The sequence below is a fragment of the Coregonus clupeaformis genome, chromosome 7 (assembly GCF_020615455.1).
Source record: "Coregonus clupeaformis isolate EN_2021a chromosome 7, ASM2061545v1, whole genome shotgun sequence".
In the NCBI taxonomy this organism is placed as follows: Eukaryota; Metazoa; Chordata; class Actinopteri; order Salmoniformes; family Salmonidae; genus Coregonus; species Coregonus clupeaformis.
Window position 1 is genome coordinate 7,016,160 of NC_059198.1, and position 26,697 is coordinate 7,042,856.

The 26,697-nt window shown below is 43.7% G+C and overlaps 1 protein-coding gene and 1 gene segment (V, D, J or C); both read left to right on the top strand.

Moving 5' to 3' along the window:
• LOC121570745 overlaps window positions 1-26,697 on the top strand; it is a 257,249-nt gene that overhangs the window by 65,425 nt on the left and 165,127 nt on the right.
• LOC123491190 lies at window positions 10,991-11,446 on the top strand. The segment is given in 2 exon segments: window positions 10,991-11,033; window positions 11,139-11,446. Coding segments are annotated over 2 exon segments (351 nt in total).

A 26,697-nucleotide genomic window follows, 5' to 3' on the forward strand; every position in this document is an offset into this window, starting at 1 on the left:
TCTTCGCGTGTATGGGGGTGGAACAAAGGAACTATTTGAGGCAGTTTGATTGGGACTTGGGGCTCTACAGTGAAATTGTATAATAAGAACTAACTGGAACAGCAATAGGCAAGGCATATTGACATGGGAGAGAGGCATAAAGCAATCACAGGTGTTATTCGAGAGCTAAGAGAACAACTGGTAATGGCGATGAAAGTTTGGGCTGAGGCTTAACAGATAAACAGGACAGGGTACCGTGTAAAGGAACAGTCCAGCAGGCATCAGCTGTGCAGCTGAGTGATCATAAGGTCCAGTGAACAGCAATATATGAGTCAGAGAGCAGTCCGAATTGGTGCTACAGCACAGGCGAGCAGGAAGCACGGCTGTTGTTTGCGTGTGCTAGCGGGCCGGGGCTAGCAGATGGATCTTCGTGGTCGTCGCAACGGGAAGCCTGTTGAAACCACAGACGATTACGTCGGCAGACCAGTCATGATGGATCGGCGGGGCTCCGTGTCAACTCTAGGCGGTCCCTTCCGGTTGACAGAGAGGTAGATAGCAAGGAGATGGGCCTGACTCGAGGCTAGCTCAAGGCTGATTAGCCAACAACAACATCCATTTGGTTGCAGCTAGCTAGTTGCGATGATCCGTTGTTAAAGGTCCAGTGATTCAGTGATTCCGAATGAAAAACCGATATGTTCTGTGTCGATAATTCCTCAAACTCACATGTGCCTGTAGTGGAATCACTCTAAACAGCACTGATATGCACTGGCACCTGAAAAAGGACTTGAATGGATCATTAACTATTATTCTGACCGTAGCAAGAGCAATGCCCCGTTAGATCAGGGCAGATTCACAGCATCGAAGGATAGCTCTAACTTCTATCTGCACATGAGCCAGTTGAAATCAGAGGATTATGCAGTGTATTACTGTGCTAGAGACTCACTATGGTTTAACTAATGAGAATAGCCGTACAAAAACCATCTGGTAAAGAAAGGAAGGATGTGCACAAACACACAGACACACGTATGGTATGACCAGTAGACCATGACAAGGGGATTGATGAGGAACAATACATTTACATGTACATGTTCGTCATTTAGCAGACGCTCTTATCCAGAGCGACTTACAAATTGGTGCATTCACCTTATGTTAGCCAGTGGGACAACCACTTTACAATATTATTATTTATTTATTTTTTGGGGGGTGGGGTAAGGGGGGGTAGAAGGATTACTTTATCCTATCCCAGGTATTCCTTAAAGAGGTGGGGTTTCAAGTGTCTCCGGAAGGTGGTCAGTGACTCCGCTGTCCTGGCGTCGTGAGGGAGCTTGTTCCACCATTGGGGTGCCAGAGCAGCGAACAGTTTTGACTGGGCTGAGCAGGAACTGTGCTTCCGCAGAGGTAGGGGAGCCAGCAGGCCAGAGGTGGATGAACGTAGTGCCCTCGTTTGGGTGTAGGGACTGATCAGAGCCTGAAGGTACGGAGGTCCCGTTCCCCTCACAGCTCGGTAGGCAAGCACCATGGTCTTGTAGCAGATGCGAGCTTCAACTGGAAGCCAGTGGAGTGTGCGGAGGAGCGGGGTGACGTGAGAGAACTTGGGAAGGTCGAACACCAGACGGGCTGCGGCATTCTGGATGAGTTGTAGGGGTTTAATGGCACATGCAGGGAGCCCAGCCAACAGCGAGTTGCAGTAATCCAGACGGGAGATGACAAGTGCCTGGATTAGGACCTGTGCCGCTTCCTGTGTAAGGCAGGGTCGTACTCTGCGAATGTTGTAGAGCATGAACCTACAGGATCAGGTCACCGCCTTGATGTTAGCGGAGAACGACAGGGTGTTGTCCAGGGTCACGCCAAGGCTCTTTGCACTCTGGGAGGAGGACACAACAGAGTTGTCAACCGTGATGGCGAGATCATGGAACGGGCAGTCCTTCCCCGGGACGAAGAGCAGCTCCGTCTTGCCGAGGTTCAGCTTGAGGTGGTGATCCGTCATCCACACTGATATGTCTGCCAGACATGCAGAGATGCGATTCGCCACCTGGTTATCAGAAGGGGGAAATGAGAAGATTAATTGTGTGTTGTCTGCGTAGCAATGATAGGAAAGGCCATGTGAGGATATGACAGAGCCAAGTGACTTGGTGTATAGTGAGAATAGGAGAGGGCCTACAACTGAGCCCTGGGGGACTCCAGTGGTGAGAGCACGTGGTGCGGAGACAGATTCTCGCCACGCCACCTGGTAGGAGCGACCTGTCAGGTAGGACGCAATCCAAGAGTGAGCCACGCCGGAGATGCCCAACTCGGAGAGGGTGGAGAGGAGGGTCTGATGGTTCACAGTATCAAAGGCAGCAGACAGGTCTAGAAGGACAAGAGCAGAGGAGAGAGAGTTAGCTTTACCAGTGCGGAGAGCCTCCGTGACACAGAGAAGAGCAGTCTCAGTTGAATGACCAGTCTTGAAACCTGACTGGTTTGGATCAAGAAGGTCATTCTGAGAGAGATAGCAAGAGAGTTGGCTAAAGACGGCACGCTCAATAGTTTTGGAGAGAAAAGAAAGAAGGGATACTGGTCAGTAGTTGTTGACATCGGAGGGATCGAGTGTAGGTTTTTTGAGAAGGGGTGCAACTTTCGCTCTCTTGAAGACGGAAGGGATATAGCCAGCGGTCAAGGATGAGTTGATGAGCGAGGTGAGGTAAGGGAGAAGGTCTCCGGAAATGGTCTGGAGAAGAGAGGAGGGGATAGGATCAAGCGGGCAGGTTGTTGGGCGGCCGGCCGTCACAAGTCGCAAGATTTCATCTGGAGAGAGAGGGGAGAAAGAAGTCAAAGCATAGGGTAGGGCAGTGTGAGCAGGACCAGCGGTGTCATTTGACTTAACAAACGAAGATCGGATGTCGTCAACCTTCTTTTCAAAATGTTTGACGAAGTCATCCACAGAGAGGGAGGAGGGGGGGGAGGAGGATTCAGCAGGGAGGAGAAGGTGGCAAAGAGCTTCCTAGGGTTAGAGGCAGATGCTTGGAATTTAGAGTGGTAGAAAGTGGCTTTAGCAGCAGAAACAGAGGAAGAAAATGTAGAGAGGAGGGAGTGAAAAGATGACAGGTCCGCAGGGAGTCTAGTTTTCCTCCATTTCCGCTCGGCTGCCCGGAGCCCTGTTCTGTGAGCTCACAATGAGTCGTCAAGCCACGGAGCAGGAGGGGAGGACCGAGCCGGCCGGGAGGATAGGGGACATAGAGAGTCAAAGGATGCAGAAAGGGAGGAGAGGAGGGTTGAGGAGACAGAATCCGGAGATTGGAGGGAGAAGGATTGAGCAGAGGGAAGAGATGATAGGATGGAAGAGGAGAGAGTAGCGGGAGAGAGAGAGCAAAGGTTGCGACAGCGCATTACCATCTGAGTAGGGGCAGACTGAGTAGTGTTGGAGGAGAGCGAGAGAGAAAAGGATACAAAGTAGTGGTCGGAGACTTGGAGGGGAGTTGCAGTGAGATTAGTAGAAGAACAGCATCTAGTAAAGATGAGGTCAAGCGTATTGCCTGCCTTGTGAGTAGGGGGGGACGGTGAGAGGGTGAGGTCAAAAGAGGAGAGGAGTGGAAAGAAAGAAAGAGGCAGAGAGAAATGAGTCAAAGGTAGACGTAGGGAGGTTAAAGTCACCCAGAACTGTGAGGGGTGAGCCATCCTCAGGAAAGGAACTTATCAAGGCGTTAAGCTCATTGATGAACTCTCCAAGGGAACCTGGAGGGCGATAAATGACAAGGATGTTAAACTTGAATGGGCTAGTGACTGTGACAGCATGGAATTCAAATGAGGATATAGACAGATGGGTCAGGGGAGAAAGAGAGAATGTCCACTTGGGAGAGATGAGGATTCCTGTGCCACCACCCCGCTGACCAGATGCTCTCGGGGTATGCGAGAACACATAGTCAGACGAGGAGAGAGCAGTAGGAGTAGCAGTGTTTTCTGTGGTAATCCATGTTTCCGTCAGCGCCAAGAAGTCGAGGGACTGGAGGGTAGCATAGGCTGAGATGAACTCTGCCTTGTTGGCCGCAGAACGGCAGTTCCAGAGGCTGCCGGAGACCTGGAACTCCACGTGGGTCGTGCATGCAGGGACCACCAGGTTAGAGTGGCAGCAGCCACGCGGTGTGAGTCGTTTGTATAGCCTGTGCGGAGAGGAGAGAACAGGGATAGACAGACACATAGCTGACAGGCTACAGAAAATTGCTACAATAATGCAAAGGAGATCGGAATGAACTAAACATCTGGGAAAGCGAGAGAGCGGGGCCTCCCTCACTTACGTTTCACTGAAACATCCAAATATAACTCTCCCAACTTCCACCTCAGAAACTATAATTGTTGTAAACTACAGCGGTTCAATGTTTTCTAGGAATAGACTAACTTAGTTTATTCAGCTAGCTAACTTGGTACAGTATTCTTCCGTGAAAACCGTCCAGGGCACCGAATCCTATGACGCCACAGCCAACTAGCATGCCAGCCTCCAACAACACGGTTTAGCACCAATACTCGTCATCAACAAACCACCAGTGTGTCAACACGCCAAGCAGATAATTCGTGTCCGTGTCTAACGTTGTGTAAAGTTCTGGGTTAGTCCCGACAGCTTGAGCGAGTCCGTCGTCAACTTATTCAGCCAGTTAGTTAGCTAGAATAGTTAGCATACTAGCTAGCCATTGCTGTCTGCCAACGAAAATAAAAAAAACTCCTCCCACGGTACGAACACACAGAGAGAGCCAAGCTAACGTTAACTAGTCACCCATGTCCCGAATTCCCTAGAACGACTCTGGTTACCAGTAAGTAAAAACAAAACACAAATGTAGGTTATATCTTACCCCTAGCAGCTACTGTTATTCAGCCAAGTGCAAAGCTAGCCACTGAATCGACTCAGCCAGTTTGCGTCTGTTCGCTAGGTCGTTCCAGCTATTGTTTAGTTAGCTATCCAGGTAGCAACAAGCTACATTTTGAGCACAGTAGCTACTAACTACCTAACGCCAACGCTTCAGGCAATGAGGTTAGAAAAACAGCTGAATGGTAGGCAGCTAGCTGGCATAATTACAGGCACTGTCAAGCGTGAAACAACTATCCACAGTTGCTAATAGTTACCAGTAGCTACCCACTAGCTAGTCCAGGTAGTGGTTTAGCTAGCATCGTGCTTCACCGGGTTCAGCCGAATACAATACTTACCTACAATAATTACATACAATAACCTACGATAACTACAATAACCTACGATAACAACTTACAATACCTAACTTCAATCTAAATACATGGTTTAAGCTTTACTCAACACCATATTATAAGCCATATAAGCCAAGCTTACCTCCCGCCAGAGAGAGACACAACCTCACCCGACGACTCACAGCATCCCCACAAGGGGATACATGAGGAACAATTCTAACGATGTATCAAATAATAACACAATGATACATCTGTTACATACATCTTGCTACTGTTGTTGATGCACCAACAGGGGGCACTCTCTCTCCATATGAATAAAATTAGTCAAGCACTGATGAAGGCTCCGCTAACAAATGTTATTACAAGAAAAAAGTATAATATGGGTGTTTGTCAAAACGAAAGTAGTGTCTTAAATATGTGAGGGAGCAATCTGAGTCTGAATCTAAATATCAAACATCCCAGGATCTAATGACTCTATAATCATTACAACATACCAGTGGAGGCTGCTGATGGGAGGATGGCACATAATAATTGGCTGGAACGGAGCGAATGGAATGGCATCAAACACATGGAAATCATGTGTTTGGTGTATTTCATAGCATTCAACTGATTACGTTCCAGCCATTACCATGAGCCCGTCCTCCCCAATTACGGTGCCACCAACCTCCTGTGCAACATACATAACATTTGTTTAGGAGATAGCACATAATACTTATGCGAAGTTGAACAATAAAACATGAAACATTCATCTCCACTACATTATTATAACCTCAAACTGTCACAGTGGAAAACAGTTTAATAAAGGTGATCATCAGAACACATAATGATCCTGTCATCAAAGTCTATGACATACCCTTATACAGAGGGTATAATAACTATTCACCCCCCTGCTTTACACCAGACACTGGGAGAGGAATTCATTTTTCAGTATTCAGGACGTAAAGTTAATTTCTTTACCACATTTTTTACAATATTACTTTAGTGCCTTGTTTCAAACAGGATGCATGTTTTGGAATATTTTTATTCTGTACAAGCTTCATTCTTTTCACTCTGTCATTTAGGTGAGTATTGTGGAGTAACTACAATGTTGTTGGTCCATCCTCAGTTTTCTCCTATCACAGCCATTAAACTCTGTAACTGTTTTAAAGTCATCTTTGGCTTCACTGTGAAATCCCTGAGGGGTTTCTTTCCTCTCCGGCAACAGAGTTAGGAAGGATGCCTGTATCTTTGTAGAAACTGGGTGTATTGATACACCATCCAAAGTGTAATGAATAACTTCACCATGCTCAAAGGGATATTAAATCTCTGCTTTTTTTATATTTCTACCCATCTACCAATAGGTGCTTCTTTGAGAGGCATTGGAAAACCTCCCAGGTCTTTGTGGTTGAATCGGTGTTTGGAATTCACCGCTAGACTGAGGGACCTTACAGATAATTGTACGTGTGGGGTACAGCGATGAGGTAGTTATTCAAAAACATGTTAAACACTATTATTGCACACAGAGTGAGCTAATTTTTACTCCTGAACTTATTTAGGCATGATATAACAAAGGGGTTGTATACTTGTTGACCAAAGACATTTCAGGTTTTCATTTCTAAAAACATAATTCCATTTTGACATTATGGGGTATTGTTTGTAGGCCAGTGACACAAAATCTCAATTCAATCAATTTTAAATTCAGACTGTAACACAACCAAATGTGAAAAAAATAAAGGGATGTGACTACTTTCTGAAGGCACTGTATATATGTAAGTATTTATGTTCATATTATGAGTACATTATGCAGACAGAATGCATCCAGTGATGTATCTGACACCTGTATTTGTAGGATAGATAGTTTGCAAATAAACCCCCTCCCTCTGCTATATCAATGCCCTGTTCTGACACAACTTTCATCACTGCAAAGACACTGTCTGCCATACAACTAAGAAACATGTTTCTTACATCTCTCCTCCTCCTGTCCATCCTGCCATGTAAATGGGGAATTTTAGTATCTTTGAATACAGAACACCAAACATTGGAGAGATTGGGAAGAAACATCATATACTTCTGAATCTAGTCAATGCAGAAGTTTTACCATTGTGTTAGTCAGTTGTTTTGCTATTGTGTTAGTCAGTCACTACAAAGGGAAGCACAGCCGTGAGTTACCAGGACGTGTACTCCCAGCATGTGCTGACCAACTGGCAAGTGTCTTCACTGACATTTTCAACATGTCCCTGACTGAGTCTGTAATACCAACATGTTTCAAGCAGACCACCATAGTCCCCGTGCTCAAGGACTCTAAGATAACCTGCCTAAATGACTACCGACCCGTAGCACTGACGTCTGTAGCCAGGAAGTGCTTTGAAAGGCTGGTCATGGCTCACATCAACACCATTATCCCAGAAACCCTAGACCCACTCCAATTTGCATACCGCCCCAACAGATCCACAGATGATGCAATCTCTATTGCACTCCACACTGCCCTTTCCCACCTGGACAAGAGGAACACCTACGTGAGAATGCTATTTATTGACTACAGCTCAGCATTCAACACCATAGTGCCCTCAAAGCTCATCACTAAGCTAAAGATCCTGGGACTAAACACCTCCCTCTGCAACTGGATCCTGGACTTCCTGACGGGCCGGCCACAGGTGGTAAGGGTAGGTAACAACACATCTGCCACACTGATCCTCAACACAGGGGCCCCTCAGGGGTGCGTGCTCAGTCCCTCCTGTACTCCCTGTTCACCCATGACTGCATGGCCAGGCACGACTCCAACACCATCATTAAGTTTGTCGACTACACAACAGTGGTAGGCCTGATCACCAACAACAATGTGACAGCCTATAGGGAGGAGGTCAGAGACCTGGCCGTGTGGTGCCAGGATAACAACCTCTACCTCAACGTGACCAAGACAAAGGAGATGATTGTGGACTACAGGAAAAAAAAGAGGACTGAGCACGCCCCCATTCTCATCGATGGGGCTGTAGTGGAACAGGTTGAGAGCTTCAAGTTCCTTGGTGTCCACATCACCAACAAACTATCATGGTCCAAACACACCAAGACAGTCGTGAAGAGGGCACAACAAAGCCTATTCCCCCTCAGGAGACTGAAAAGATTTGGCATGGGTCATCAGATCCTCAAAAAATTCTACAGCTGCACCATCGAGAGCATCCTGACTGGTTGCATCACCGCCTGGTATGGCAACTGCTCGGCCTCCGACCGCAAGGCACTACAGAGGGTAGTGCGTACGGCCCAGTATATCACTGGGGCCAAGCTTCCTGCCATCCAGGACCTCTATACCAGGCGGTGTCAGAGGAAGGCCCTCAAAATTGTCAAAGACTCCAGCCACCATAGTCATAGACTGTTCTCTCTGCTACCGCACGGCAAGAGGTACAGGAGTGCCAAGTCTAGGTCCAAAAGACTTCTCAACAGCTTCTACCCCAAAGCCATAAGACTCCTGAATAGCTAATCATGGCTACCCGGACTATTTGCACTGCCCCCCCCACTCCATATTTTTACGCTGCTGCTACTCTGTCAATTATTTATGCATAGTCACTTTAACTCTACCCACATGTACATATTACTTCAACTACCTCAACTAGCCGGTGCCCCCGCACATTGACTCTGCACCGTTACCCACCGGTATATATAGCCTCCCTACTGTTATTTTATTTTACTTCTGCTCATTTTTTCTCAACACTTTTTTGTTGTTTTATTCTACTTTTTTATTAAAAATAAATGCACTGTTGGTTAAGGGCTGTAAGTAAGCATTTCAATGTAATGTCTGCACCTGTTGTATTCGGCGCATGTGGCCAATAAAATTTGATTTGATTTGATTTGATTTGATTTGAGTTGTTTGCTTTTGTGTTAGTCAGTTGTTTTGCTATTGTAACATACTGTAGTTTTTGATGAATGCCTGTCATCTGTATTTCTTTACACTCCCATCTCTTTCAGATATACACAGCATTTGTTTGACCTCCTCCACTGCTCAACTCAAACCTCCTGGACAGTCAGTGAAACTATCTTGCCAAGTCTCTGGCTATGCTCTGACAGCCTATGGTACAGGTTGGATACGACAGCAGCCAGGGAAAACACTGGAGTGGATTGGGATCATCTGGGGTGGTGGATCCATCAACTCTGGAGCCTCTTTTAAGAGCAGATTCACCATCTCCAGAGACAGTAGTAATGTACTGTACTTAGACATCACCAGTCTGCAGGCTGAGGACACAGCTGTGTATTATTGCGCAAAAACTGGAGGCACAGTGCAACAGCTCAATGGAAGACCTGTACAAAAACATCATACTAACAAAAAGCCTACTGTAAGAACAACAGAGTATGATAGAATGACAGCTTTAAGAGCTAAATGTTCAAAAGCATAGCCAGTGAAGTTCAATATACAACAAATACACAGTAAATTGGGTGTAGATTCTTCAGTTTAAAAGTTGCACAGTGTTGATTTCAAAGCAATTTGACTCTAAATGGAACACTCTATGGTCATAAATTCAACACTCCCATAGTTAATTTAACACTGATGAGTTCACCATCCCATGAGTGAAGCATCAAAAATCAATATGGTTCATGGAGGGTTTTCTGACATTCTCATCCCTGTCATAATGTAGCTGCCTTCTTATGCAAATTACACATAATTGTCTAACTTTTTAACTCTTTCTTCTCACTCCTTATATATTATATAAAACAGTCTCTCTGTGTAAATCATATATCTCTCTCTCTGAGTCCTGAAGAGTAAAGAAGGGCAACTCCTATGAGTTCAGCTTCAACACAAACCATGTTCCCTGACTCTCTGCTGCTGTAGCTGTTGGCAGCTGTCTCCTGTCTCTCTGGATTTGGGTGTTTAATTAACAGACTTATAACATGTTTAAAGGAACATATTATGTAATTAATGCTTACATAGCTTTAGAATAGCAATACATTTGAGATTGTTCTATATGATATAATGATTTTTCTTAACAGGTGTACACTGGGGTCTTGAGCTCAACCAGCCAAGTTCAATGGTTATAAATTCTGGAGAGTCTTTGGTAATCACCTGTAAGGTCTCTGGGTTTTTCTCTGACTGATAGCACCAACCTGAAGGCATTATACCAGAGTAGGTTGGGAACATCTACTGTATCAGGATGCAGGCACAGCTTACAAAGATTCACTGAAACGCAAGTTCAGCTTGACCAGAGACATTTCGAGAGGCACAGTGACTTCAATAAGACAGAGTCTGCAGACTGAAGACACAGCTGTCTATTGCTGTTCTTGATACCACAGTGATACAAACAAGCCCAAAACCTGTATAAAAATCCCAACAGCAATGAGTAGAAAGCAAGCTCAATCATATTGTATTTCCCTAACTAGAAATACTGGTCTACCATTCATATACTGCATGTCTACATAGTAAATCAAGTGTGAAAACACAAAAGTAATGCTCAAATCATTCCTTTGTACATTTTACTTTACATGGTGTGTTGTATCTTATTTGCTCTATAAGAGGTGTCAATGTTCAAGGAAATTCAGAGTTCATACTAGCTATCTATGGTTAACCATCGTCATTTCACTGAAAATATCATCAGCAAACAGAATAAAAACTGAAAGTAATAATCAAAATAAAATGTTAAAATAAAGTAAAAAAGAGTAATGGATCAAATATTTATCCTTGGAGGACACAAGTCATTACATTCTGATACTGATTCTGTGTATTACATGTCACAATGGTACATCACATTTCTTTCCTCCATTTTATAACAACTCTTTCACTCTATGCAAAGCAACTCTCCTCTCTTGTATAAAGAGGAATATCTCCCTCGCTTTCACTCAGTTAGCAAGTGCAGTTACCCTCAGTTCAGCTTCAACACAAATCATGTTCCCTGCATCTCTGCTGTTGCTGCTGGCAGCTGCATCCTGTGAGTTTTGGGGGACTGATACATCAACATAGGTGTAATAGGGAGTAATAGAGTTTTGGAAATGTAATTAACAAAATGTTTTGTGTTGTTTGTTTTGTTTTACAGGTGTGTTCTGTCAGACTGAGCTCACACAGCCAGGCTCTATGACCCTGCAGCCTGGACAGCCTCTGACCCTCTCCTGTAAGGTCTCTGGGTATTCAGTAACCAGCACCTACTGTACAGCTTGGATTCGACAGTCTGCAGGAAAAGCACTGGAGTGGATTGGCGTAATTTGTTACGATGAAAGCACAGCTTATAAAGATTCACTGAAACACAAGTTCAGCATCACCAGAGACATTTCCAGCAACACGTTGTTTTTAACAGGACAGAGTCTGCAGACTGAAGACACAGCTGTGTATTATTGTGCTCGATGACCACAGTGATACAAACCAGGACAGGACCTGTACAAAAACTGAATACCCATGTGAATCAAGCACAAGTGCAACATATGGCCCTCATTGATTCAATATAATATAATAATATAAATCAAAGAACTGATCTATGACATAAATCTTCTTATTGATACACTGGCACAATAAGTGGCTATGTCACTATTACATGAACACCTTGAGTCTTCACCAAAACATTTCTCAACAGTACCAAGATATGTAGTATTTAGACCACTAGAGCTACATTTAACACCATGGAGATGCAAATGTGTGTCTGTTCACATAGACCCAAGGTCTCCTCCCATTTCAGTAGTCTGATATAAGTGCCCTCCACAGACCATCTCCCTCAGTCACAACAACCACTCCCAGTCTGTGCTCCTACTTTTAAAGAACCTTAGAACTCTCCCACAATGAGAGTTCTAGAATGTGTGTTCCTCTTAGCTCTCATCTCAGGTGAGTTAACTGGAGTTATTTCTGTCCAGTGTCTCACGAGAGGAGCGGTGTGGTGGGTCATGTTCATCTAAACTCTCTGTCTGTTTTCAGCTGTTCAGGGGCAGTCACTCACCTCCTCTGAGTCAGTGGTGAACAGACCTGGAGAGCCAGTGACTTTTTTAAAAAACCTTTAATTAACTAGGCAAGTCAGTTAAGAACAAATTCTTATTTACAATGACAGACTACACCGGCCAAACTCGGACAACGCTGGGCCAATTGTGCGCCGCCCTACGGGACTCCCAATCACGCCCGGTTGTGATACAGCCTGGAATCGAACCAAGGAGTCTGTAGTGACGCTTCAATCACTGAGATGCAGTGCCTTAGTCCCCCTTGTCCTGTAAAGTGTCTGGAATCTCCATGGGTAGCTACTGGATGCACTGCATCCATCAGAAACCAGGAAAAGGACTAGAGTGAAATGGGCGCATTGACAGCGGCACTGGCACTATATTTCACCAAAGACAACTCCAAAAACCAGCTGTACTTAGAGGTGAAAAGCCTGAAGATTGAAGACTCTGCAGTTTATTATTGTGCCAGAGACACAATGACACAGGAGCCTGCAGCGCCGTACAAAAACTGATCAACACAGATGAGAGGCAATGAGGCACGTCTGTTCTTTATACACACACACACACACACACTCCTCAACAGTAGTGGAAAACAGACTGTCCACTGATACCAATGTTATTAACATAAAACTTCTAAACTAATTATAAACAGTTAAAAGCACACTATTTACATTAACACAGAAGTACATTTTATGCAATTCAGACTTCATATTAGATATTACGTTTTGAGCATCTTTGGACAGAATTATATTAATGTGATCAGCAAACAGAAATACACTTAAACTAAAAACAGTAATGAACCAATTATAGATTCTTGGGGAACTCCACAATAGACTCCCAAGAGGGAATATTAATTGTATTGTCCCACATAGGTAAATATTCTTCTTTCTGTGCTGTTCAGCATTTTATAAAAAAAAAAAAACATATCTGAGTTTGGGAAACTGTGATGAGTGTGATGGAAGGAGTCAGGCGCAGGAGGATAGTCACCGAATACAGAGTTTATTCTTTCGTAGACATACAAATGCGCTCCAATAGCGATAAACGAAACAGGCACAGGGGAAACTATCATCCCTGGCAAATACACTGTAACGGATATCCAATAATACATAGGCACAGGGGAAAATCTACCTTGGCAACAAAATGTTACGAGTAGCTCCACCGAGCTACACTACTCTCACAAATAACAATCACCCACAAGGACAAGGGGGCAGAGGGAACACTTATACACAGACTAATTAGGGGATTAGAACCAGGTGTGTATGATTGACAAGACAAGACAATTGTGATGATGATTGGGGCGGCAGTGGTTAGTAAGCCGGTGACGATGAACGCCGAAGCCTGCCCGAACAAGGAGGGGAGGCAGCCTCGGCCGAAGTCGTGACAGTACCACCCCTTGACGCGCAGATCCAGCAGCGCGCCGACCCCGGCCTCTGAGACGGCCAGGAGGAGCAGGGTGAGCCTTATGGCGACGGTGGTAATCCCGCAACAGGGAGGGATCGAGGATATCCCTCACCGGGACCCAGCACCGTTCCTCCGGACTGTACCCTTCCCACTCCATGAGGTACTGAAGGCCCCCCACCCGACGCCTCGAATCCAGGATGGAACGGACAGAGTACGCCGGGGCCCCCTCGATGTCCAGAGGAGGTGGAGGAACCTCCCGCACCTCAGACTCCTGGAGCGGACCAACCACTACCGGCCTGAGGAGAGACACATGAAACGAGGGGTTAATACGGTAATCAGGGGGAAGTAATAACCTATACGTGACCTCGTTGATTCACCTCAGGACTTTGAACGGCCCCACAAACCGCAGGCTCAGCTTCCGGCAGGGCAGGCGGAGGGGCAGATTCCGGGTCGAGAGCCAGACCCGATCCCCCGGTACGAAGACCGGGGCCTCACTGCGGTGACGGTCAGCGTTGGCCTTCTGACGATGCACTGCGAGCTGGAGGTGAACGTGGGCAGCTTTCCACGTCTCCTCCGCACGCCGAAACCAGTCATCCACCACAGGAGTCTCGGTCTGGCTCTGGTGCCACAGTGCCAGAACCGGTTGGTAATCTAAAACACATTGTAATGGAGTTAGGTTAGTAGAGGAGTGAAGGAGAGAGTTCTGGGCATATTCTGCCCATGGCAAGAACACCGACCACTCCCCCGGCCGGTCCTGGCAGTAGGACCGCAGGAACCTACCCACATCCTGATTTACCCGTTTCACCTGCCAATTTGACTCGAGGTGGAACCCAGAGGTCAGGCTGACCGAGACTCCCAAACGTTCCATGAATGCCTTCCAAACCTTTGACGTGAACTGGGGACCTCGGTCGGACACTATATCCTCTGGCACCCCGTAGTGCCGGAAGACGTGAGTAAACAGGGCCTCTGCAGTCTGCAGGGCCGTGGGGAGACCGGGCAGATGAAGGAGGCTGCAGGACTTGGAGAAGCTGTCCACAACGACCAGGATGGTGGTGTTACCTTGGGAGAGGGGAAGATCGGTCAAGAAATCAATACTAAGAGGAGACCATGGTCGTTGTGGAACTGGTAAAGTTTGTAGCTTACCCGCTGGGAGGTGCCTAGGTGCCTTACTCTGGTCGCACACCGAGCAGGAGGAGACGTACACCCTCAAGTCCTTAGCCAAGGTAGGCCACCAGTACTTTCCGATCAAGCAGCACACTGTACGACCGATACCTGGGTGACCAGAGGAGGGTGACAAGTGTGCCCAGAAGATCAGAAGATCACCGATAAGAGCAGGCATGTACCGCAGCCCACCTGGACACTGCGGTGGAGATGGATCTGTGTGTAATGCCTGCTCTATATCCGCGTCCATATACCATACTACCGGCGCCACAATAAAGGAGGCCGGCAGAATGGGGGTGTTGTCTCTGGGCCTCTCCTCTGTGTCATACAGCCGGGACAGTGCGTCTGCCTTCACGTTCTTCGTACCCTGAATGTATGACAGTGTAAAATCAAACCGGGTGAAGAATAGGGCCCACCTGGTCTGGCGAGGCTTCAGACTCCTCGCTGCCCGGATGTACTCCAGGTTACGGTGGTCCGTCCAAATGAGGAAAGGGTGTTTTGCCCCTTCGAGCCAATGCCTCCACACGGTCAAAGCTCGGACAAAAGCCAACAGCTCCCGATCACCAACGTCGTAGTTCTGCTCCGCCGGTCTGAGCTTCTTAGAGAAGAAGGCACAGGGGCGGAGCTTGGGTGGCGTGCCCGAGCGTTGGGACAGGAGAGCACCTATCCCTACCTCAGACACATTCACCTCCACTACGAACAGTAGTGATTGAATGGGCTGGGCCAGTACCGGAGCTGAGGTCAATAGATCCCGCAGTCTCCTGAAGGCCAGGTCAGCCTCAGCAGACCAGCGGAGCCGGGACGGCCCACCCTTCAACAGGGGGAGCTGCAACCTTGCCAAAGCCCCGGATAAACCTCCGATAGTAGTTAGCAAAGCCAAGGAAGCGCTGCACCTCCTTAACTGTGGTTTGAGTCGGCCAATTACGCACGGCTGAAATGCGATCTCCCTCCATCTCCACATCTGAGGTGGTAATGCGGCATCCGAGGAAGGAGACGGACTGCTGGAAAAACATACACTTCTCTGCCTTGGCATAAAGGTCATATTCCAACAGTCGGGACAGCACTTTGCGAACCAGGGACACATGCTCGGCACGAGTAGCAGAATACACCAGGATGTCATCAATGTAGACCACAACACTGCGACCAAGCATGTTCCGAAACACCTCATTCACAAAGGACTGGAAGATGGATGGAGCATTCATCAAACCGTAGGGCATCAACAGGTATTCTTAATGTCCCGTGGTTGTGCTGATTGCTGTCTTCCACTCATCTCCCTCCCGAACACACACCAGGTTGTATGCACTCCTGAGATCTAGCTTAGTGAAGAAGCGCGCCCCATGCATTGATTCAATCACTGAAGGAATGAGGGGAAGAGGATAACTACATCTAATCGTCTCCTTGTTCAGTGATCGATAATCAATGCACGGGCACAGACCACCGTCTTTCTTCTTCACAAAGAAAAAACTTGAGGAGGCGGGTGAAGTGGAGGGATGTATATACCCCTGGCCCAGGGACTCGGAGACGTATGTTTCCATAGCCTCCGTTTCAGCCCGCGACAGGGGGTACACATGACTCCTGGGAGGTACAGCGTCTACCCGAAGGTTTATCGCGCAATCCCCCGCCCGATGAGGTGGTAATTTAGTTGCACGCATCCTAGAAAACGCGTGCACCAAATCGAGGTATTCAGGGGGAATGTGCACGGTGGAGGTACTGTCTGGACTTTCCACCGTGGTTGCACCAACGGAAACATCTAGACACCTACCCTGACACTCTCGCAACCACCCCGTGAGAGCCCTCTGCGGCCATGAGAGGGTGGGGTTGTGGAGTGCTAGCCACAGGATACCTAATACCACAGGGAAAGCAGGAGACTCAATAATCAAAATAATAACCTGCTCACAGTGTGTCTCCTGGGTGATCATGGTGACTGGTATAGTGACTTCCGTAACAAACCCAGACCCTAATGGTCGACTATCGAGTGCTCTGATGGGGAGTGGAATGGATAGGGGAACCAATGAAATGCCTTGACGGCGTGCGAATGGCAATAAAGTTCCCAGCTGCGGCTGAATCGACTAGCGCCTTACACTGGGGAACTAGTGGATAGGTAGGGTACAGTGTGCAGCAGAGGGCTCTGAACAAGTGTGGGTGTTCGATACCTGGGGTGATGCGTGAGTGCCCTGCCTGCCGCCTCCAGGCGCTAAAGAACGTTGACTACGACGTGTGGTGTACTGTCCCTTCGTGCAGGGTGGCACTGTCGCTGTCCTCCTCCGCTCTCCCGGCCGGCGGCTCCACCCAGCTCCATCGGCTCGGGATCCGAGTCATCCGGGGTGGAAACGGGCAGACCCCTACCAGGACGTCCTCTGGCTGCCAGCAGGTTGTCCAAACGAATGGCCATGTCCACCAGTTTGTTGAAGGACAACATGGTGTCCCGGCAGGCTATGGTCGATCAGGGCCCACTCGTTCCACCCTGACCCCGCTGCCTGCGTCCGAAACTCCAACACGAAGTCCTGCGCGGTCCTCGTCCCCTGCCTCAGGTGGACCAGCTGCTCGCCCACCTCTTGACCCTCGGGCGGGTGATCGAAGACCGCCCGAAAGAGGCGCGCGAACTCCCCATAGTCCTCCAACACGGCTCCTTCTTCGTTCCACGCCGCATTGGCCCACTCCAAGGCTTTCCCACAGAGGCAGGAAACAAGGACAGACACCTTCTCCCGCTCCGATGGCGCCAGCCTGATGCTGGAGAATTACAGCTCCATTTGGAGGAGGAATCCCTGGCACAGCGCCGCCGTCCCATCAAACGCCCAAGGTCGGGATATTTGGATCCCTCCAGGTGCTGCGGTGTAGGTGGCTGGATCCGGTTGGCCAGCTGAGATTGGGTCCTCTCCTCTCCAGGCGTTGGACGACCTGAAGAACCCGATCCATCACTTCCCCCAAGCTGGCCAGTATCGTGGAATGCTCCTGGACCCGTGCCACGACTCCAGGCATGCGCTCTTCTCCCACTGACTCCATAGCGGGTGGGTGATTCTGTGATGAGTGTGATGGAAGGAGTCAGGAGCAGGAGGGTAATCACCGAATACAGAGTTTATTCCTTCGTAGACACACAAATGCGCTCCAATAGCGATCAATGAAACAGGCACAGGGGAAACTATCATCCCTGGCAAATACACTGTAACGGATATCCAATAATACATAGGCACAGGGGAAAATCTACCCTGGCAACAAAATGTTACGAGTAGCTCCACCGAGCTACACTACTCTCACAAATAACAATCACCCACAAGGAGATAGTCTCCCGAGTGGCGCAGTGGTCTAAGGCACTGCATTGTAGTGCTAGCTGTGCCACTAGAGATCCTGGTTCGAATCCAGGCTCTGTCGTAGCCGGCCGCGACCGGGAGACCCATGGGGCAGCGCACAATTCGTCCAGGGTAGGGGAGGGAATGGTGGGATGTAGCTCAATTGGTTGTGGGTTCGATTCCCATGGGGGGCCAGTATGAAAAATAAATAATGTATGCATGTAAATGAGAAGGGGGCAGAGGGAACACTTATTCACTGACTAATTAGGGGATTAGAACCAGGTGTGTGTGATTGACAAGACAATTGTGATGATGATTGGGGGGGCGGTGGTTAGTAAGCTGGTGACGCCGAAGCCTGCCCGAACATACACAGTCAGTAAGTAAAACATTTCACATTAGTGACTGAAGAATTGCTGAGTGGTTAAATTAATATCAGTGTAAATACCACATCTTCAACTGAGTGTTACATTTTTTTTTTGCAGGTGTTTGTTGTGATATAAAGCTGGATCAGTCTACTCCTCAGGTGAAAAGACCTGGAGACACTGTTAAAATATCCTGTAAAATCTCTGGTTTCTCAATGAGTGGATACTGGATACACTGGATGAGGCAGAACCCAGGCAATGTCACAGGGTGGATCGGGAGAATGAATAGCAACTCTCCAGTCTACTCAGACTCCCTGAATGTCCAGTTCACCCTGACTGAGGACGTCTCCACAAGCATACAGTTCTTAGAGGCCAAGAGTCTGCTCGAGAGAAACACTGACCACAGATGGTGAAGCAGCTGTATAAAAACCCACACCCCCTAACAAGATGACACGCTGGTGTACTACTTCCTCTCTTTGTGTCACACTAGAATAATACTGAGTATCATTAAAGTAAAGAATACAACAACAATATCACAAAGCACTACACAATAAAAGAGATCAGCCTCTAACACTCCAACTATCTCTTGCCCAGTCAGGTCAAGCTTTCTTGTTGTCACATGAACAAGTATTTAAAGGCCCAGTGCAGTCAAAAATGTGATTTCCTGTGTTTTATATATATTTCCACACAATTATGATAATGCCATTTTAGTGTAAGAGCTTTTTGAAAAGACTGCCTGAAGTTTCAGTCTGTTTTGGCGGGAGGGAGTTTTGGCCTTCCATGGTGACATTACCATGCAGTAAATTAGTTAACAGACCAATGAGAAGGAGAGTTCCAAACCTCTCTGCCAATAACAGCACTTTTTCCATTTTCCCCTCCCCACTCAGACCACTCCCAGACAGTCCTAGCAAAATTATTGCTAGAGAAATTGCTCTTCGCTATAAAGCTTTTATTTAATTTTTCATTGAAAAGAATCACAGTATGGTTCTTAATATTTACACAGAAAATATTTCATATTTAACAAACTATTGAGGCCATATAAACCTGTTGCCCATCTCTGAATTCTCTATTTAATCTTTGTATGATCTTCCCACCCTGTGAGGAGGAGTCAATGCAAAACTGAGCTCTTCCATCACTACTTATCTCACTGCAGAGTGAAGCTCTGACTAGACTGAGGAACAGAGACACACCATAACTACTAATAGTTCATCATGACATTTACTATTGTGGTTCTACTGATGACAATAGGCTTGACAGGTGAATACTTTTAGACTGATTTTATTTGATTAAGAATAATCACAGAAGTTTCCAGTCCAGGGATTTTCCCTAATGTTACTTTGTTTCCACAGGTGTTCAGGGTCAAACATTTACTGAGTCTGGACCAGTGGTCAAAAAGACTGAAGAATCACACAAACTGACCTGTACAGCCTCTGGGTTCACTTTCAGTAGCTACTGGATAACTTGGAACAGAAAGGCTCCTGGGAAAGGACTGGTGTGGATTGCTACAATTAGTGATTCCAGCAGTTACATCTACTACTCCCAGTCTATTCAGGGTCGGTTCACCATCTCCAGAGACAATAGCAAGCAGCAGGTGTATCTCCAGATGAACAGCCTAAAGACTGAAGACTCTGCTGTTTATTATTGTGCCAGAGACACAGTGACACAGGAGGCTGCAGCACAATACAAAAATGGATCAACACAGATCTCAGTATGATGAGACCTTGGGACTATAAGGTTCTATCTGACATTTTGGTAAAAATTGAGTTCGTCACATATAATACATCTTTAGATTTTTTGAAAATATATATTTTAAGTGAAAAAAATTAAGAAACTACAAGGTTATATCTGAATCAACCCATTATGCACTATAAGGTTCTAATTGCAATCCAATAACAAGCCTGAACAAATACAGACGGACCAATCAGAACACGTCTTCGACATCTCCCTCTAAATACAACAACTGTCAGAAATCTTAAAGTAAATTATTTTGTCATGTTGTTCAGTGATGACAAATCAAATCAAATCAAATTATATTGGTCACATACACGTGTTTAGATGTTATTGCGGGTGTAGCGAAATGCTTGTTTTTCTAGCTCCAACAGTGCAGTAATATCTAACAAGTAATATCTAACAAATTCACAACAATACACACAATACACACTAATCTTGAGTAAAGGAATGGAATTAAGAATATATAAATATTTGGATGAGCAATGTCAGAGCGGCATAGACTAAGATACAGTAGAATAGTATAGAATACAGTATATACATACATATGAGATGAGTAATGCAAAATATGTAAACATTATTAATGTGACTAGTGTTCCATTATTAAAGTGGCCAGTGATTTCAAGTCTATGTATATAGGGCAGCAGCCTCTAATGTGCTAGTGCTAGTGACAGTAACCCTTATGCCATTTTCACATATAAAATTCAGTACCGTGGTGAGGTTCTATGGAGCGTTGGGAATTCTACAGAAAACGTTTTGCTTTCACAAGACCTGAAAATAACAGTTTCAAGGTGCAATTAGCCAGACTGACATTCTACATGACTTTAGCAAGCTAGCTTGTTTTACAACGGTCAAAGAGTTCCACACGACTCGCGCTTCAGCGTCACAATACCTGGTATTCTGGTCCTAGAACTTGGACCCACTATTGCACAGGTCCAGGATTTGTTTCAGCCAGTGTTAATTTGTGTTTCACACATTCTTTATAACACAGATCAGGGTACCAAACGCTCAAGGATCCGAATCATACAGACACATGTGAAAGCGCTCTTAGGGTATTTGATGATGTGTACTTCAGACTCTATCTTGTAAAATAGTGTTATTCTATCATTTATGTATTCAAATAGCTACAGTTTTCTTAAAAACGGAACATGTCTAATTCAGAAGTGTCAGATATAACCTCATGGCTTAACCCAGATTGACCATTAGGTTCTATCTGCCATTTCACCCCCCTAAAAAAACGGATTGACAAATGTCTCAGGATTTCAATACACTGCACTTTAGGTACCTTTAAGATAATTAAATGTTTCATTGAAAACAATCACAGTATGGTTCATATGGCCATATGAACCTGTTTCCCATCTCTGAATTCTCTATTTAATATTTGTGTGATCTTCCCACCCTGTGAGGAGGAGTCAATGCAAAACTCTGAGCTCTTCCATCACTACTTATCTCACTGCAGAGTGGAGGAGAGGAACTGAAGCTCTGACTAGACTGAGGAACAGAAACACACCATAACTACCAATAGTTCATCATGACATTTATTATTGTGGTTCTACTGATGACAATAGTCTTGACAGGTGAACACTTTTAGACCATTTTTATTTGATACAGAATTATCACAGAGGTTTTGAGCCCAGGGATTTTCTCTAATGTTACTTTGTTTCCACAGGTGTTCAGGGTCAGACACTGACTGAGTCTGGCCCAGTAGTTAAAAAGCCTGGAGAACCACACAATCTGATATGTACAGCCTCTGGTTTAGACATGAATAGCTACTGGATGGCTTGGATCAGACATGCTCCAGGGAAAGGGCTAGAATGTGTTGCTACAATTAGTGATTCCAGCAGTTACATCTACTACTCCCAGTCTATTCAGGGACGGTTCACCATCTCCAGAGACAATAGCAAGCAGCAGGTGTATCTCCAGATGAACAGCCTGAAGACTGAAGACAACTGTTTATTATTGTGTCAGAGACACAGGAGGCTGCAGTGCAGTAGAAAAACTGGTCAAGCAAGACAATTCTGGGCTCCAGTCTCTGTCAACATCAATCCCATGGCCCCACCAACACTAGAAGAGAGTAGACACATCATACTCTAAATTCCAGTGGCTTGCGAAAGTATTCACCCCCCTTGGCATTTTTCCTATTTTGTTTCCTTACAACCTGGAATTAAAATGGATTTTTTGAGGGGTTTCTTTATCATTTGATTTACACAACATGCCTACCACTTTGAAGATGCAAAATATGTTTTATTGTGAAACAAACAAGAAATAAGACAAGAAAACTTTAAACTTGAGCATGCATAACTATTCACAATAACCTAAAACACAAGGTCAAGTACACACTGGAGTCACTTACCAAGACAACATTGAATGTTCCTGAGAAGCCTAGTTACAGTTTTGACTTAAATCGGCTCGAAAAGCTTTGGCAAGACTTGAAAATGGCTGTTTAGCAGGTAGCTTAGTGGTTAAGAGCGTTGTGCCATTAACCGAAAGGTTGCTGGTTCTAATCCCTGAGCCGACCAGGTGAAAAATCTGTCGATGTGCCCTTGAGCAAGGCACTTAACCCTAATTGCTCCTGTAAGTCACTCTGGATAAGAGCGTCTGCTAAATAATTAATGATTTAGCAATGATTTAAAAAAAAATAATAATGTGCAAATATTGTACAATCCAGGTGTGCAAAGCTCTTAGAGACTTACCCAGAAAGACTCACAGCTGTAATCGCTGCCTAAGGGCTATTTTACCAAGAAGGAGAGTGATGGAGTGCTGCATCAGATGAAACAGGTGTATCTCCAGATTAACAGTCTGAAGACTGAAGACTGCTGTTCTCTCACTAGCAAATCAAATCAAATCAAAGCCGAGTCTAATGGGATGTGAGACACACAGTAAACTGAGGATCCAGCATAAATTCCAAGTTTATTCAAAGCATTCCATTCCTCATCAAGCTCAATGCAGCGTAATCCACTCTTCTGGCCATTTTAGTTAGTAAATATTATCTTGATGACAGCTTATTTACATTCACCTGTATATCAGCCTAATCCAATTAAGAATGTTAATTATTGGTAGGTATTATTTCATGTCCTCATTGAGCATAATTAAATATAGAAGCATAATTGTGATAGCAGATTTTATCTGTTAATTAAAAAGAGTAATGGGCCATGTATATACTCTATCTTTGGGGGACACCAATACTTAGATTCTCACCATCTGTGCCTTTTGTGCAGTTCTCCAAAGCATCAATGATAATGATTATACTAACATACTGTAAACAATGAGCAGAACAGAACCATTCATAATGCAAGTCAATGTATCCCATAATAGATCATTGTATTATTATGATAAATAACTGTTCTCCTCAACATGTCACTGTGATACTAGTAATTTCTATAACTGTACTTCTCCTTTAATCCTAAATCTCAGACTTTGATGCAAAGCAATTCCCCTCATTGTATATAAAAATGAGTCCCTCTCTCGTTCACTCAAATGAGTGAATAAGTATCAGTTCATCTTCCTCACAAACCATGTTCCCTCCATATCTGCTGCTGTTGCTGATGCAGGCAGCTCCCTTTGAGGCATTAGGTGATTGAACGCAAAATATAGGATGCTATTTCTTGAACAAATATTACTATAACATAATCAAACTGTATCAATTTATCATGTATCTAATGTTAGGTGTGCACGGTATTGTTGACCCATAACTCCTATTATTTTATATTGTATTTTTCTTGTGATTTTTTTTTGGTATTCTTTCTTAAAACTGCATTGTTGGTTAAGGGCATGTAAGTTAGCATTTCACTGTAAGGTCTACACCTGTTGTACTTGGCGCATGCGACAAATACAATTTGATTTGATTTGATTTGGAATGATTGTAAAGCCCAGAGAGTCTTTGAGCATCACATGTAAGGTCTCTGGGTATTCTATCAGTGATGATAGCTATACCACAGACTGGATTAGATATCCTGTAGATAAAGCTATGGAATGGTTCAGATGGGAACTGTAAGGATTGTTTGAAAAGCAGCTTCAGCATCTCCAAAGATGGTTCCAACAACATAGTCACTTTAGAAGGGCAGAGAATTCAAACTGAAGACACAACTGTGTTTTACTGTGTCAGATATAATGACACACAGTGGTGTGAAGAAAGCATGACCTGTACAAAAACAACAAAGATGTCTGTCGCATGTAACCATCGTTCCCTAAGGACTACCCAGTTCATATTGTCACAGTCAAAATGGACACTTCCTGGGAATGTGAGATAAACTGTCTAAAATGACTAATACATCTATATGCAGTCATATTTAAATCATGAATAACATACTTGTACATGTAAGTTCAAAACTGTTTAATGTTTATAAGCAGGTTATAAGCAGATTTTAAACAAAGTTATACTAAGTTATATTTTACATTTGTTATTTTAGTGATAGGAATTATGAACATCAAATTGCACCAAAGGAGCAGGAGCTAGTATTAAACAGAAAGGTTAAACCATTCATATTGATGCTGACTGAATAACAACTATTAAAGGTTAAAATATTCATACAGATGCTGACTAAATAACAACTATTAAAGGTTAAACTATTCATAATGATGCTGACTAAATAACTACTATTAAAGGTTAAACCATTCATATTGATGTTGACACCTTAATAACTATTAAAGGTTAAACCATTCATATTGATGTTGACAAAATAATAACTATTAAAGGTTAAACCATTCATAATGATGCTGACTGAATAAAAACGATTAAAGGTTACAACATTCATAATGATGCTACCTAAATAACTACTGTTAAAGGTTAAACCATTCATAGTAATGCTGACTAAATAATAACTATTAAAGGTTACACCATTCATAATGATGTTGACTAAATAATAACTATTAAAGGTTAAACCATTCATAATGATGCTGACAAAATAACAAGGGTTAAAGGTTAAACCATTCATATTGATGTTGACTAAATATAAATTATTAAAGGTTAAACCATTCATAATGATACTGACTAAATAACAACTACTAAAGGTTGAACCATTCACAATGATGCTGAGTAAATAACAACTATTAAAGGTTAAACCATTCATAATGATGGTGAAAAATAACAAGTGTTAAAGGTTAAACCATTCATATTGATGCTGACTAAATAATAACAATTAAAGGTTAAACCATTCATAATGATGCTGACTGAATAACAACTATTAAAAGTTACACCATTCATAATCATGCTGACTAAATAACTACTATTAAAGGTTACAACATTCATAATGATGCTGACTAAATAACAACTATTAATGGTTAAACCATTCATAATGATAATGACTAAATAACAACTATTAATAAATGTAAAACCATTCATAATGACGCTGACTAACAACTATTACAGGTTAAACCATTCATAATGATGTTGACTAAATAACAACTATTAAAGGTTACACAATTCACAATGATGATGACTAAATAGTAACTATTAAAGGTTAAACCATTAATAATGATGCTGACTAAATAACATGTATTAAAGGTTAAACCATTCATAATGATGTTGACTAAATATCAATTATTAAAGGTTAAACCATTCATAATGATACTGACGAAATAACAACTACTAAAGGTTGAACCATTCACAATGATGCTAAGTAAATAACAACTATTAAAGGTTAAACCATTCAGAATGATGCTGAAAAATAACAAGTGTTAAAGGTTAAACCATTCATATTGATGCTGACTAAATAATAACTATTAACGGTTAAACCATTAATAATGATGCTGACTGAAAAACAACTATTAAAGGTTACACCATTCATAATCATGCTGACTAAATAACTACTATTAAAGGTTACAACATTCATAATGATGCTGACTAAATAACTACTATTAAAGGTTAAACCATTCGTATTGATGCTGACTAAATAATAACTATTAAAGGTTAAACCATTCTTAATGATGCTGACTGAATAACAACTATTAAAGGTTACACCATTCATAATCATGCTGACTAAATAACAACTATGAATGGTTAAACCATTCATAATGATAATGACTAAATAACAAATACTAATAAAGGTTACACAATCCACAATGATGCTGACTAAATAATAACTATTAAAGGTTAAACCATTCATAATGATGCTGACTAAATATGAAGTATTAAAGGTTAAACCATTCATAATGATGCTGACTAAATATCAATTATTAAAGGTTAAACCATTCATAATGATACTGACTAAATAACAACTATTAAAGGTTAAACCATTCATAATGATGCTGACAAAATAACAACTACTAAAGGTTAAACCATTCACAATGACGTTGAGTAAATAACAACTATTAAAGGTTAAACCATTCATAATGATGCTGACAAAATAACAAGTGTTAAAGGTTAAACCATTCATATTGATGCTGACTAAATAATAACTATTAAAGGTTAAACCATTCATAATGATGCTGACTGAATAACAACTATTAAAGGTTACAACATTCATAATGATGCTGACTAAATAATAACAATTAAAGGTTAAACCATTCATAATGATGCTGACTAAATAACAACTATTAAAGGTTAAACCATTCATAATGATGCTGACTAAATAACAACTATTAATGGATAAACCATTCATAATGATAATGACTAAATAACAACTATTAATAAAGGTTAAACCATTCATAATGACGCTGACTAACAACTATTAAAGATTAAACCATTCATAATGATGTTGACTAAATAACAACTATTAAAGGTTACACAAATCACAATTATG